The sequence below is a fragment of the Colossoma macropomum genome, unplaced genomic scaffold (genome assembly GCF_904425465.1).
Source record: "Colossoma macropomum unplaced genomic scaffold, Colossoma_macropomum, whole genome shotgun sequence".
Lineage (NCBI taxonomy): Eukaryota > Metazoa > Chordata > Actinopteri > Characiformes > Serrasalmidae > Colossoma > Colossoma macropomum.
In genome coordinates, this window is record NW_023494799.1 from 3,441,926 (window position 1) to 3,457,309 (window position 15,384).

Sequence of the window (15,384 nt, forward strand, 5' to 3'; positions counted from 1 at the left end):
GAATTCCAAACTGGGTGTTGATCACAGCCAAGAGTTCAATTTTGGCAAATATTTCAAACAAAATTTGAACCAATCAATGCTGCACTGACTGTTCAACTTCAGAAGCTTCATTTTTCCCAAAAAATGAGTGCTGGTTTACAGCAAAAGGCTTCCTGAAGAACAGCAGGGACCTCGAATACCAAAGAAATGACCACAACATGGAGCTGGAGAGTTACAAATAGTGAGAAATACACCGACTGTTGTTAAAAAAAATCAAGGCCCAAGAAAAAAAACCTCAGGTTGAAGATACAGAAAGGTCAATTTAGGATTTCAAATCAGGTCCCGTTTTCATTTGCTGGTACATACTGACATAATGTATGAACTGTATGCAGCTGATGTGATCAGTCAAATCTTTGGGGTTGAATGTGACTTTAAAGTCGTCTGCAAAGAAAAAAAAAATCAAATAAATAAATAAATATAGTAAACTAAAGAGATTGGCTGGGGGGGCGGGGCATTGTACGCAATATTTTGGAATTATGAGGAACTCTGGTCACAGAGTTAGTGAAATAATGGGCACTGGAGAGAGATGCACTTGGCTCTACTATATTCTGAAAGAATACTGAGGTAGACTGTGTCCAAACACATACAGGAAAAAAGAAATCACCATTACTAGACTCTACCAACTGCCTGCTCAGCCTGTATCTCTCTCTGTAGGAAGAAAAAAAAATCTAATTTACCCGCCTTTAAAAAATTACTGTAATAAAAGCTAGCAGGATTTTTTATACAACGATCACTGTTATAATAAAAATAAATAAAATCTGTCTTTTCAAACGATATGGGTGTCTTGTGAATTAGAAAAATTCCATACACCGTCATGGCAATAGTGTATGAAGAGCTGTGAGGGAGTTAGCATTAGCTTTTATTTGTTTATTTTTTTAAGCATTTTTACTCACATGATACTTTACTGTTTCCATATCTAAAATGTGGCCAATGTGGTAAAAAGTAGAAATAGTCACCTGAAAAATACCATGACTGGTTTACGGGTAACTGGTGATCTCAAAAAGTCAGTGTGCTAAATTAAAAGATCGGCCAAAAGTGCGAGCGAGGATAAAAACGAGAGTAGGCTAGTGTTGTAGCGCATTAGCATGGCCTGCTAACTTCCATCCACTTTTAGCCAAGCTAGCATTTTCGACTAATCTCATCTTTATCTCTTAAAGTATCCGTCCTGGCTCAACATCGTCTTTGTCTACCCAAATAAACACCTGTCCACCACAACACACACACCTCCGTTTTCACCTAAACACTGCTTGACGACAGCCAACGCGCTTTAGCCACGCTCAACTAGTCTCAGATTGATGGAAAAGGCACGGAAAACTGGGGCTGGAGCGAATATTTCAAAACTGTGAGCGGAGACCATAAAAATAAAAGTCAGCTGCTGTGTGTGGACAATATACGTCTCATCTGGACAGCAACAGCTGACCGACAGCCTGCTTTACACAAACTGAAACTTAAAAATGAGCGCCAGTTCTTACACGCTATGAGGTTTGGTTGAGAAATCTGGGGAAAGCACAGCGGAATGTTTTAGGTCTGCTAAGTGACGTAGCTAAACAGTGTCATTAGCATCATTAGCGTCCAGCCCCATGACTGACTGACCACATGATCTTTATAGACTTAATAACCAGGGATGGGACAGTATGAGTATTTTGCTTCATGGCTAGTGACCAGAAATTGTCACTGTTTTCTAGATTGATCATAAAATAAACTCAATGTTTAAATGCTACATGCTAACAAACAAAGAGGTTAGCAGGTCAGTGCTAGTGTTAGCACCAAGTAGCATAAGACAAAACACGTTTCTGCTCATTTTCCACTCACAGTCCATTTCATTTATCCTTTCTTTTATTTCTTTCTTTCGTTATCCTTCGTAAATTACATTAATGAATCATTTTTACAGCAGTATCAGAAATAAAGCCGGTTATACAGCTGTAACTAATCCAGCAACAACATTTTCAAATAAATCCATTTATATTCGGCCTGGCGATTAATTTTTTGTCTCAATTGTTTGTTATATTTACCTTCGCGATTAAAATCTGTTTAAAGACTGAAAACTACACTCTTAAAAAAAGATGCTTCTTCAAGCGTTCTTTAGCAAAGAAAACGGTTCTATATGGAAACATCTACATCACCTTCTCCATTAAACCGAAGAAGCCTTTCATGAGGCAAAGAACACTTTAATCATGCAAACGTGTTCATGGTTCTACATAGAACCGCTTCCTATATAGCACCCAAAAGGGTTCTTCTATCGTTATGATGCCAAGCTTGTAACAACAGAAAAACCCTGTGGGTCCTTTTGAAAAAGGTTCTATAGAGAACAAGAACCATCTGCTGCACATTTATGCACATTTTCCATCAACCTGGTTCTATATAGAACCCTTTTCTTGAAGAAACGCCTTGTTTATGAGTGTAGTTAGACCTTGTATGCAGGACAGTTATCTAGGTGGTCCAAGGGGGGACCACCAGTGGCAAACAGTCTGCAGGGTGCCGACCTCTTTAAGCCAGCGGACTCATATATGCTCGCTATTGGGATTATTTTGCCACAGACACTATATTGATCCTATACTGACTTTTTAATGAACCTGCAGCATAAATAAATATGAAATCTGCTTCTGTTTACTATACAAATTAGACCTGCTTACGTCACGTTGAGCTTTTTAAGCTGATCATATGTGATTATTAAAACTGTGAAAGCTTGTAACGGTGCACTGTTCATTGGGTTTTGTATCGCGACACGTCATTAAAACCACAAACCGTCCCATCCACTTGTTACAGCACTAGCCTGACGCTAGCTAACACGTCTATTGGAACAGGTGGTCAGTGTGAACTTCTATGAACACAGTGAGGAGCTGCGTCCCAATTCAGGAGCTGCGTCCTTCAGAGGCTGCATTTGAAGGCCGATTGTGTCACAGTGGCGCGACTAGGCCGTCCCATTTCAAAGGCTCCTTCATATGCGGCCAAGAAATGTGTCTATTTCCATGGCAATGGGCGGATCCTTTGCCAGCCAACATATCCCGAGGTTCACTGCGTGCCGGCGAGGATTCGAGAACATGGCGGCGTCAGCAGAGGAGCTGAGGAGACACTTTAAATGTAAGTATTGGGTTTAAACTGAAACGAATAGCTAAAGACACAGGTGTTAAAAAAGGCCAATGTGGTCTGAAGCAAAACTTGCGCTAATGTTTCGTTTTGTTGTAGGGAGCAAAGAGCCGACGGAGAGAAGCATCTCCAGCTCTAATAAATGAAAAAATAAAACTAAAATCAAAGTTTGTGGCTCCGTCTTTAAAGAACTTTTAAAGAACTTGACAAGAGCGGCGTTTCGTGACGCAGCAGTAAAGCTGGGAACAGCGCTGCTGCCGTAGAGCAGACCGTCTCATTTCGGTTCAGCCCTCGCGGGTCTACACAGCCTTCGCAGGACACGCCTTCATAGACCACGTCCTTCAAAGGATGCAGCCCCTGAATTGGGACACAGCTATGGAATTGTAGCAACCCATAGCAACACAGTGACCCCCAAAATGTGCTGCTGAACCTAAAACCAGCTACTGGTGCTTTAAAAACTGACCAAAACAGCCTTTTCCATCGATCTCTCTCAGATCCCAACAGTTTATCACTCAGGAGCTGCTGAAACCCCCCAAAATGCACTCAACTAAACCGAATACACTTTTAAAATCAACACATCCTGTAAAAGATGGACTCAGACAGGCCACCTGCTGCCCCTTTTACACAGTTCCAGCAAGGCCAAGGACAGCGATCAGTGTTATTTGCTGAAAAATGTGGTTGTGTTTACAAATAGTTTTTACTTTTTTCTCTCTCTCCTGCCAAAACGCCCAAAAATAGCGCCCCCTGTATGTCACACTGTCAATTAAAGGTACTTGTGTGTCTGTTTTGGATGAGAATTACTTAAAAAAAAAAAAAAAAAAAAAAAAAACACAAAAAACAAATAAAAGACACTGTAATTACTGAAAGAAAATATGATATCAGATGAAAAAAATTAAAAAATGCTAAAACAAACTATGTACAAAAATTTCAATGTTCGTGTACTATATATAAAATATTGACACCCATCAATATTCTATATATCATATATATTATATATTTATACCCACTATTTATCAAAGCAGCAGCTTTTGGTCAGTCTGAGGAACACCTTTGTCCAATCCATAACTGTTTAAATATCCTTCAGTCATAAAAAAAGGATACAGGTAAAAACTGAGAGACAGGAAAAGTAAAAGTGAAGCAAATAAATTAAAACTCATTCACCAAACACCAGTCAGGGATTCTCCAGGGCAAAACGAAGCGGCTCCTCCGTGAAAAAAGACGACGTTTGTTCTTAGACCGAGTCCGCGCCGTCCCTTGGCTCCGTCACCGCACAGAGGGAACGGATCCAAGCACCGAGACGCTCCTCTCTGTGTTGTGTGTTTAGGCCACTCATAGAAAGGCCACTATCTGAAAAGAATCACTTTAGAAAAATAAAGAGACGAGGAAAGAGCACGAGGGGAGGAGGTTCAGCTGAAGCAGCCTTTCTGGTTATTAGAGGTTCATTTTCACAGTTTTTTTACTCTCCGACCAGGAAAACTTGGCTAAAGAGAAATAAAACGAAAGGAGACAAGGTGTAAGCGAGCGGCGACACGGATGACCGGGAGAAGAACGAGAGTCTGCATCCGTGTTCGCCAGGGCAGCAGGTAGGAAGTCCAAAAAAATAGACCTGAGATCTGTGTTTTTAAGGGCCTCTGCAAAAACAGCACGATTAAAAACAACCGAGAAAAAAAATAAACAAAACTCAGGAAGCCGAAAGGTGAGGAGACGTTAGGATGGGCTGGATCTGGGTAAAGAGAGGATTCTGCCGTTCTTCTTGCCCCCGTTCATGTGCGTGTAGGGCACGTGTTCCTCGTAACTGCCCCTCAGGCCCATGCTGGGGCCGCTGTCCCGGCTGAAGCCCTCCTCCCTCTGTGAGTAGGACGAGGGGTCCAGGGGGATGCTCTCCATGTTCTCGAAGTCCATGTCGAACTCCTCGCTCTCCGGAGGCTTGTTCTCCTCGCTGTAGAAGAAGGAGACCTCCTGGAAGGAAGGATGCAGGTCGTCCTTCAGCATCTCGATGATCTCAGTAAAGGTGGGCCGCATCATCGGGTTGTACTGCCAGCACATCTGCATCAGGTTGTGCCTGAGAGAGAGAGAGAGAGAGAGAGAGAGAGAGAGAGAGAGAGAGAGAGAGGGGGAGGGAGAGAAAGAGGAGAGGGAGAGTGAGGAGATAGAAAGAGAGAGAGAAAGAGAGAGGGGGGAGATAGAGAGAGAGCGACAGAGATAGAGATAGAGATAGAGATAGAGAGAGACATAGATAGAGATAGAGAGAGGGGGATAGAGGGAGAGAGAGAGAGAGAGAGAGAGAGAGAGAGAGAGAGAGAGAGAGAGAGGGGAGATAGAGAGGGACATAGAGAGAGAGAGAGACAGATAGAGATAGAAAGAGGGGGAGATAGAGAGGAGGGAGAGAGGAAGAGAGAGATAGACAGAGAGAGAGGGAGGAGATAGAGAGGGAGAGGGAGGAGATAGAGAGAGCGAGAGAGAGAGATAGAGAGGGAGAGGGAGGAGATAGACGGATAGAGATAGAGAGAGCGATATACAGATAGAGAGAGAGAGAGGGACAGAGATAGAGAGAGAGAGGAGAGAGAGAGAGAGAGAGAGAGAGAGAGAGAGAGAGAGAGAGAGGGGAGATAGAGAGGGACACAGAGAGAGAGAGAGACAGATAGAGATAGAAAGAGGGGGAGATAGAGAGAAGGGAGAGAGGAAGAGAGAGATAGACAGAGAGAGAGAGAGGGAGGAGATAGAGAGGGAGGAGATAGAGAGAGCGAGAGAGAGAGATAGAGAGGGAGAGGGAGGAGATAGACGGATAGAGATAGAGAGAGCGATATACAGATAGAGAGAGAGAGAGGGACAGAGATAGAGAGAGGGACAGAGATAGAGAGAGAGAGGGAGAGAGACAGATAGAGAGAAAGGGAGAGGGAGACAGATAGACAGAGATAGAGAGAGAGAGAGGGGGGGGATAGATACAGAGAGAGGGAGAGATAGATAGTGATGGAGAGAGAGAGAGAGAGAGAGAGAGAGAGAGAGGGATAGATACAGAGAGGGAGAGATAGATAGAGATGGAGAGAGAGAGATAGACAGATAGAGAGGGAGAGGGAGAGATAGATAGGGATGGAGAGAGATAGATAGAGATAGAGAGAGGGAGAGGAAGGAGAGAGATACAAATTTTTCATCTTTTTAACACTGAAAAAAAAAGATCAGCAGCTCAGACTCAAACCTGTTCAATGAAAACTGAACATAAATCTAATTTAATATGCAACAATGCAGTGAATTTGCAATCACAGTAAAAATTACAGATTTTAATACAGGTAAATTTTTTAAAACAAGACATTTTAAGCACAGCAAAGAATTCTACAACTTTACGTAAATAAATAAAAAGCCAATGGCCAAGTATAACAGTATACCTAAATATATTACAATCTGAATATTCATCTTTTATGAAACCTACAGTCATATGCAAATTTAACCCCTGGACTAACATGTTTTTGTTGACTTTCTAAGTGAAAATCAGTTACATGTCCTCTCCAGAGACCCAGCCGAATACGGCATTTTCCTACAAATTCTGGTGCACATGTTGAGTTTAACATTTTGGGGGAGAAAACAGAGAAAAAAAGAAAAGAATTACTCATATTCTTATTGTTGTTTTAATTATGATTATTTTATTATTACTTCAGTCATATTAATTAATTTTAGTTTCCATTTTTGATCTTATCCTCCTTTTGTTTTATTTATCTTCTTTTGATTTGATTAACTTCTACATTTTAGTCACACTTTAACTACCGCTTTATATTTTCTACTGTATTTTATGTAGTAATGCTTTATACTTGCCTGATTTGAGTCATTTTTATTATTAAATTTACTTTTATTATTTAATATGTTCTTACACATTATCGATCCCTTTTCCCTGTATTAACTCAGCAACACTGTAAATGAGGGTCATCCTCAATGTTCTCCGAGGTTAAATAAAGGCTGATTGATTTACAGGAGAAGGAAAAAACCTACTTTACTTTTAATGTAAGTCAATGGAACCAGAGTTTTACCAAGTCATTTTTGGTCGTTTCTTTTGGTCCATCCTTCATGAAATTTACACACAATATAAAGGACAGTAGGTTTTGTGTCAATTATGTCAAAAACCGAAAACGACAAAAATGGAGATACAAGGTTTTGTTCCGAAAACAGTGATAAATATATATAATTATTAAACTTACATTCTCTCGGCGCAGCCATCTGGCTGGTCCAGATATCCTCCGTCCATGACGAATTTCAGCACCTGCTCGTTGGACAGGCCCTGATAAGGCTGCTCCGCTAACGTACTGATCTCCCACAGAACCACGCCGAACGACCTGCAGACACACACGTAAAACTCAGAATATCTAAGAATATTAAGAACATCTGGGTGACGATCAGAAGATCAGTGGAACATGAAGCTGAATTAAAAGCTCTGCATCATAAAGACGTCATGATACAGCGGTCAGAGCAATCATGCGGTGTTCTGAGTGAACAGGCAGCTCGTTAGGTGTGAAAGATCCTGGAAGCTGATGCTCGTTCAGTGTATTCCAGTCTGGACGCTGCGTCTAAAAAGTAGTCCACCTGGAAGACCAGGTAGACAGCAAAACTGTCCCCATCAGCACTTAGCAGCACTGTGTAGTTCTACAGTTACAGACTGTAGTCCATCTGTTTCACTGCATACTCTGTTACCCTGTTCTTCAGTGGTCAGGACCCCCATGGACCCCCACAGAGCAGGTACCATGTGGGTGGTGGAGCATTCTCAGCACTGCAGTAATACTGACATGGTGGTGGTGTGTTAGTGAGTGTTGCACTGGTCTGAGTGGATCAGACACAGCAGTGATATTAAAAACCGTGAGAGACGTTTGAAACCCACCAGCAGTCTGAGTGCGCAGTGAAAACTCCGTCTTTCAGAGACTCCGGGGCCATCCACCGCACCGGCAACAAACCCTTCCCTCCTTTACGGTAATAATCCGTCTCATAAATGTCACGCGTCATGCCAAAATCTGAAAAAAGGTGCAGGTTAACATACACAGTCAGTTAATGTTTTTACCCAAAGTAGCTTAAATTAGCTAACATCAGACACTTTCCCTCAACTCGAACACTGTTAATTCTGCCTCACAAATAATAATAATAATAATAATAATAATGATAATAATAATAATTACACATAGCAGCTCAAAGTGCTTTACAATGAAACAGTAAGTTAAAGTTAAGTACGTAAAAAAAGCAGAAACATGATAAAAAACGAACTTTTTTCTATAATTTAATACATAAATCTAAAAAAACACATTTTAAACTTTTAATCAGTAATTTTTTAATCAGTATTTTTTGCTGTTTTCTTTGTTGATTTATTTATTATTTAATATTACTTTTTTGGTATCATTTATTTGATTGTTTTAATCATCATTTTATTTTATCATTACTATTATTGTCTTAGAATTATTTTCAATCTTTTTTTCTTTTTTTAAACAATTGTTAAACAAACCAAAAACTTGTACATTTGAGTTTTTAAGCAAGCAAAGTGCTTCTTCTTCCTCTAATTAAAGAAATGCTTCCCATATCGAACATAAGCTGGTTATTATTTGAATTCCAGTCTGAATGTACGCTCAGTTTGTTAAACTGCATTCACACCAGCTCAGCACCAGACGACTGTGGGCCTTTCATAAACAGTTTAATCTGATCACGACTGAAGTGCATTCAGGCTTGGGTTTTACCGCCGATCTTGACGGTGAGGTCCTCGGCCACCATGCAGTTTCTAGCAGCAAGGTCTCTGTGCACAAACTTCTTAGCGTTGAGGTAGGCCATGCCATCAGCGATCTCCGCCGCCATCTGGATCATCTCCTTCAGCGTGGGCGGCGGCCGGCCGGGGTTATTCTGCACCCGGAGGAGAAAGAGCAGCTGTCAGAGCCACAGTGGGCAGCTAGTGTAGTTTGGTAAAAGCTAAAACTATACAAACACACTCGTTTCTGAATAATATATAGCAGTTACTGAATAATTTATAGTAGATATTGAATAATTCATAAATGTTACTCAATAATTTAAAGTAGATACTGAGCAGGTCACAGTAGAAAACTCTTAGTGGATACAGAAAAATTCACTGTAGTAACTAAATAACTCATAGTAGTTACTGAATAACCCATAATAGGTACTGGATAATTCATAGCAGTTACTTAATTTATAGTAGATACTGTATAATTCATAATAACTACTGAATAATTCACTGTAGATACTTAATTTATGGTACTGTATAATTCATAATAACGACTGAATAATTCATAGTAGACACAAATATTTAATGCAAATACTGAATAAGTCATAGCAGTTACTGAATACCTCAAACATTTATAGTGGATACTGAATAATTCAGAGCAGTTACTAAATAATTCATAATAATTACTGGATAATTCATAGTAGTTAATGTATAATTCATAGTTGATACTGAAATATTCATAGCAGTTACTAAATAATTCAGAGTTGCTACTGAATAACAAGCTTTACGTTAAAATTAATAACTGAGTACACCTGCAGATTAAGGTGTTAATGTACAGAAAATCTGGAGAACGTGTCAGAAATGAGTGTGTGTGTGTTCACCTCAGCATCAGGTCTGAGGGAGCGCAGGTAGCTCTTCAGATCTCCATGAGTCATCAGCTCCATGACTACCAGTGTCGGCTGCCCCTTCGAAACCACACCCAGCAAACGCACCTACAAACACACACACACGACATCAGACACACGGTTTTCACACTCTTATTAGGGCTGAAACTATTCAGAATCTTTGTTAATTCAATTGTAAATTACAAATCTATACTTCTGTATGATGTTCATATGATCTACACAGTCATTCTGACAGACTGTAATACACTACAGGAAGTGTAGGGGGCGATATGGCTTCTACTGTTTCATTTAAAAAGCCTCTATAATGTTCATATGATCCACACAGTCATTCTGACAGACTGTAATACACTACAGGAAGTGTAGGGGGCGATATGGCTTCTACTGTTTCATTTAAAAAGCTCTATAATGTTCATATGATCCACACAGTCACTCTGACAGACTGTAATACACTACAGGAAGAGTAGGGGGCGATATGGCTTCTACCGTTTCATTTAAAAAGCTCTAAAATGTTCATATGATCCACACAGTCACTCTGACAGACTGTAATACACTACAGGAAGTGTAGGGGGCGATATGGCTTCTACTGTTTCATTTAAAAAGCTCTATAATGTTCATATGATCCACACAGTCACTCTGACAGACTGTAATACACTACAGGAAGAGTAGGGGGCGATATGGCTTCTACTGTTTCATTTAAAAAGCCTCTATAATGTTCATATGATCCACACAGTCACTCTGACAGACTGTAATACACTACAGGAAGAGTAGGGGGCGATATGGCTTCTATTCTGGCAGTCATTAATTACAGTTTATTACCATTTTATTAATCTATTGTTCACAGAATGCTGAATAAAACATAAAAGATGTCCTTTTGGTGAAATTTTTTTACTCCAAAGAAGTTGTAAAAGTAATTATGGTATTTAAAATTAAATAAGATTTAAAAAAAATAAGATTAATTAATCAGTTAGATGTTTAAACCGTATTCTACTGCAGGGTGTTACACTCACCACATGGTGGCAGCTGAAAGCCTTCATGACCGAAGCTTCGTTGAGGAACTCAATTCGCTCCCTCAGACTCGCCGATTCATTCACCGTCTTCACGGCCACGCGCGTGTCCGGCTCACCCTTCACAATGTCCTTCGCGATGCCCTCGTACACCATCCCGAAAGAGCCCTGACCCAGCTCACGCAAAACCGTGATCTTCTCCCGCGCCACCTCCCAGTCATCAGGGACGTACACTGCACAGGACAAACACAGCAGTCACGGCTACAGAGCTGTTCTGGGTTCAGACCACCTGAGGAAATTATATTTACAGCTGCTTCTCTGAGTGGTGAGCACCTAAAAACACTACAATGAGACAAACGTGTCTGGCCAGGTTCTACTAACCAGCTTGCAACACAGTAAAGCTTTCTGCTTACTTTCTATTGTATTAATGTGTTTTTACAGTTATTTATACAGTTATTTATGCATTTAACACGTCCTCTACAGAGAACACACTTCTACACACTACTAACGCACAGTTACTGTTTATCTGGTGAATTTAACATACTGGATATATCCAGTATATATATATATATATATATATATATATATATGTGCACTAAAATAGCAGTAATGTTATATTCAAGTTTGTTTTCTTGCTACTTTACTTGGAAAATCAACAAAACATGTTGGCTATTCAAACTTTCGCATATGACTATATTGAGCTTAACATACTGGAAAAAAATGAAACCTAAAATATAAAATGGGCCTTTCATAACCACATTTTATGTCTTTTTCCCCCAGTATGTTAAATTCAGCAAATAAAGAGTAATTGTGTATTAAAGTGTGCAGTAGTGTGTCTCTGTAGTGGATGTGTTCACTTATTTACACTCAGAAAATCAGCGAGACATAGAATTTGATCAGGGGGCACATAAACTAATAAACTAATAAAAATGAATGAACACGACTGTATAGCTTATGTGGTTAATATGGCCACGGATGTTGATGTTTACCGTCATTAGCGCTGATGTACTCCGGATTTGAGGAGGCGATGAGGGGGCCTGTAGGTCCTTCAGTTTGCCTGAGGAGAGAAAAAGCGTCAGTATTTACGCTGAAAGTCAGTCTGTGAAGGAAACAGCGGTGAGATACGTACTTCTTCCTGAAAACCACAAAGGCTCCAGTTCCGATGAAGAGCAGGATGATCAGCAGGATAACGGGGCCGATGATGATCTTCACGTTCATGTAATCTGAGGGAAACGAGGGCAGTTAGACATGAGTATACACACACACTGTATATACAACCTTACATATGAACTGTGAGATTCATGTTGAGATCCATGCTGCCACAGTGTGCTTGGATGATTATCAGAAGAGAGCTTCAGCAGTGTGGACCGTTTATTTCAGGTGACACTCTGTACTCTTTTAATTTTTGGTTGTATAATACTGGGTGATCCTGGACTGCTCCCAAAAAAAAAAAACGTACGGTTTATTCCACTGCTGACGGAAAAAGTTGGGAAAATCAGATCTTTACACTTTCTGCCGCAGCCAGCAGGGGGCACTGCCAACATGTGAACGCAGCAAAAAGCTTATATTCACAGCCTTGAAACTGTGTAAGTTACTGATGCATGTATAGACCTTTTCTACCATTAAAGCTGCACTATGTAAGATCTGTTTACTGAGTCAGGAGAATAAAAACAGGCTAAAATATGCTGTGTCGTGCCGTTGCGAGTAGCCCCGTAAAGCTTGAAATAATCATTTAAAAGTTAGAGGCATCGGGTTGGGCCCTCACATCCTCGAAGACGCTCCTTCACCAAGTTTAGACTGAGATCTCTGAATTCTCTTTCAATCAGCAGATTCATCCACTTGGGGAAGGGGTGCGAAGCACAACCCACGCTACAGATGTTCTTCTGCATATTGCATGCAATTACACATTTTCACCACAGAGGTCTCCAAATCCCCCAAAATTACAAAGTGCAGCTTAAAATCATAATCTAAGAGAGAGAGAGGGGCTTTGTTCTGCGATGAGCAGAAAGTCTCTTATGAGCATTCTGAGCACATCACTTGCAATAAAACAGAAAAAAAAAAACCAAACCGAGCACGACTTGAGCAAAACCATAACGGAGATTTCCCGGCTTTACACGGCCGCTTATTTTGGAGGGGTGAACCATATAAATGAACTCTTTAAGTATTCGTATTTAGCCACGTTAGTATGTTCAGTGGTGCTGTTTCCTTTAAGATTTAATGTTTAATGGTGCCTTTCTCATGTCCAATCATGTCTCCACTCTCTCTTCAGTGTGTACAGTAAATTCCCCAGGCTTATGATAGACAGGAAGTGGGTGTGGTCAGACTGAAGCTTACTGTCTGGCATGAAGAAGTACGTGGGTTCGGTCCAGGAGCCGTTTCCAGCCAAGGAAGTCGCTCTGATTCGGATGCTATAATTCCCAGGATGGCCAACTCGTAATTTACAGCCTTTGGTCTTCTCGTAGCTGATCCTGGACACACAGTGATGAAACTCCTGAGAGAGAGAGAGAGAGAGAGACAGAGAGAGAGAGAGAGAGAGAGAGAGAGAGAGACAGAGAGAGATCCATATCAGTAAGTTGGTAGGTATTCTTGGTTAACACAGTGACTAAAGGTAGTGAATCAACAACACTGAAAACTAAGGCACCTACCATTCAGCTAAATTCTGTCTGCGCAGCAAGACAGCTCAGACGGTTTCTATAGCAACAGAAACACTACCTTCTCCGCACAGGGAGTCCTTAAAAACACATTTGTCTGTCTGGCAAAGTCATTAAACAGAAGACTTCAGCCACAATTGAATTAAAGCACCAGCTCAGCCAAAACTGCTGATCTGGCAAACAATGAATTGAAACTGCTGCTTCCTTTCATACCCTTTTCTATGTATATGATGTATATGATGAGTGCAGGCAGCACTTTTGGATAATCAAACAACATAAAAAGGCCAAATACACAGTATAGTAGTAGTGGCTGTTGCTATTTTTGAACACTTCTGGTCAAATTTCACATTTTGTTGATTTTCAAAGTGAAAGCAAGTGAACACATCCTCTACAGAGACACACTTCTGCACACTGTAATGCAAAATTACTGTATACTTGCTGAATTTAACAGCAAAAAATATGAAACATAAAATATGAAATGTGTCATAACCTTGCAGGGCCCACATTTTAGGTGTGGTCGGTGCAAAAGTTACGGCACATTTTGTATTTTATGTTAAAATTGTGAGCTAAGAATTGCAGAAAAATGTCAGGTTTAGGTGTGTTCACTGTAGACGACGTGTTAAGTGATTAAGTGTATGAGTTACTTAGAAAGTCAACAAAACATGGAATTTGACCAGGGTGTTCAAACTTTTACACATATCTTGTTTATAGCATTTGTTTTCTGGAGCAGTTTGTCCAGTTTATATTGTTCGTAAACCTCAGAAAATGAAATACTGGGGTAAATTTCATGTACCATCAATATAAATTATGTATCATGATATGTTTTTGCCGTATCGCCCAGCCTTATTCTACCCCGTATGAAATGTTATATTGTTGCATTGTTGCATTATCTGTGCTGATGCGCTTCAAAGCTGACACCAACCTCATTATCAGAGACTCGATGGTAGTTGACCTCGTATAGGATGATCATGCCGTTCGGCGCTTTCGGCTCTTGCCACCTGATGTACACAAACTCCGGCTCTTCTGAAAGGATCTCATGAGTCACAGGGCCCAAGATATTATCTGCTTTAGCTACAGACAACAAATCACAGACATTTAATAACTGATAAATACAGTAACAACAATAACGACGACGAGGAGACTGTTTGAGAAGGCCTTTGCAAAAATCAGGTTCAGATAGTAACTTCAGCCTAAAGTTGTGGATATTGAGGCTGGTTGGTGGACGCTCACCCTCAGGCATGGTGCGCGCGCTGACGTAGGTGGCCATGCTGCAGTAGGCGAGGTCAGTGAGGTGATTGCAGGCCTGGATCTCGATCTGGTAGCTGGTGAAGTGCTGAAGGTTGGAGATGACGATGGACTCCTTCGAGCTGACAGTCATCACCAGTTTCCTCTTCTCGTCCTCCGGCCCTACAGTGGGGGCGGAGATGTTGGGAAAACTGGGGGGTGTAACCAAGACTGCAGAGTGGGTGGAGTTAGCTATTCCCAAAGATCGGCGACGTCGGGAGGGTCTAACAAAGAGGAGACGGGGAGGGAGAGAGAGAGAGAGAGAGAGAGAGAGAGAGAGAGAGAGAGAGAGAGAGAGAGAGAGAGAGAAGGTCAAGAGAAAAAGGAACATTTATCCAGAAAAACATTAGCCTAAAACAAGTGCGAACAGACCTCCACAGCTAAGCAGTTAAGGCCACAAAGCTTGGCATCCTTCCCCTTTTCTTTCCTCAAATATCTTTCAATTACGCGGGCCAGCAGGTGAGCTCACCTCACTCCACTAGCATTGTATAACAGTCAAGCAAAAGATTAGCCGCCTCTGGACTTGATGACCTTTGTTTAAAACTGTTGGCTGGCCCTTTAAACCACAACAACCTCCAGCCATCAACACTGCACACCATTAGATGGCGCCAGCCACTGCAGAATACTCATTCAACTTCAGTGGCTGTTTACCAAGACACCACCAGAGGGCACTATAATTGTTCAGAGACTTTCTGGTTAAAGCTAATTTCAGAGGC

The 15,384-nt window shown here is 40.9% G+C and overlaps 1 protein-coding gene across 2 annotated transcripts in view; it reads right to left on the reverse strand.

The window, feature by feature from the left end:
• Window positions 1-896: 896 nt before the first annotated feature.
• The window catches only part of insrb (insulin receptor b), a 135,101-nt gene continuing 120,613 nt past the window's right edge, over window positions 897-15,384 (reverse strand). For both annotated transcript variants that reach the window (XM_036586057.1, XM_036586056.1), the window contains 11 exons: window positions 14,615-14,892; window positions 14,307-14,455; window positions 13,068-13,224; window positions 11,863-11,956; window positions 11,723-11,790; window positions 10,737-10,966; window positions 9,706-9,816; window positions 8,829-8,988; window positions 7,988-8,117; window positions 7,314-7,448; window positions 897-5,188 (listed from right to left, as the gene is read on the reverse strand). In XM_036586057.1, coding sequence (XP_036441950.1) covers window positions 4,834-5,188; window positions 7,314-7,448; window positions 7,988-8,117; window positions 8,829-8,988; window positions 9,706-9,816; window positions 10,737-10,966; window positions 11,723-11,790; window positions 11,863-11,956; window positions 13,068-13,224; window positions 14,307-14,455; window positions 14,615-14,892 — 1,867 coding nt within the window. In that variant the 3' untranslated portion in view covers window positions 897-4,833. The remainder of the gene's footprint in view (window positions 5,189-7,313; window positions 7,449-7,987; window positions 8,118-8,828; window positions 8,989-9,705; window positions 9,817-10,736; window positions 10,967-11,722; window positions 11,791-11,862; window positions 11,957-13,067; window positions 13,225-14,306; window positions 14,456-14,614; window positions 14,893-15,384) is intronic.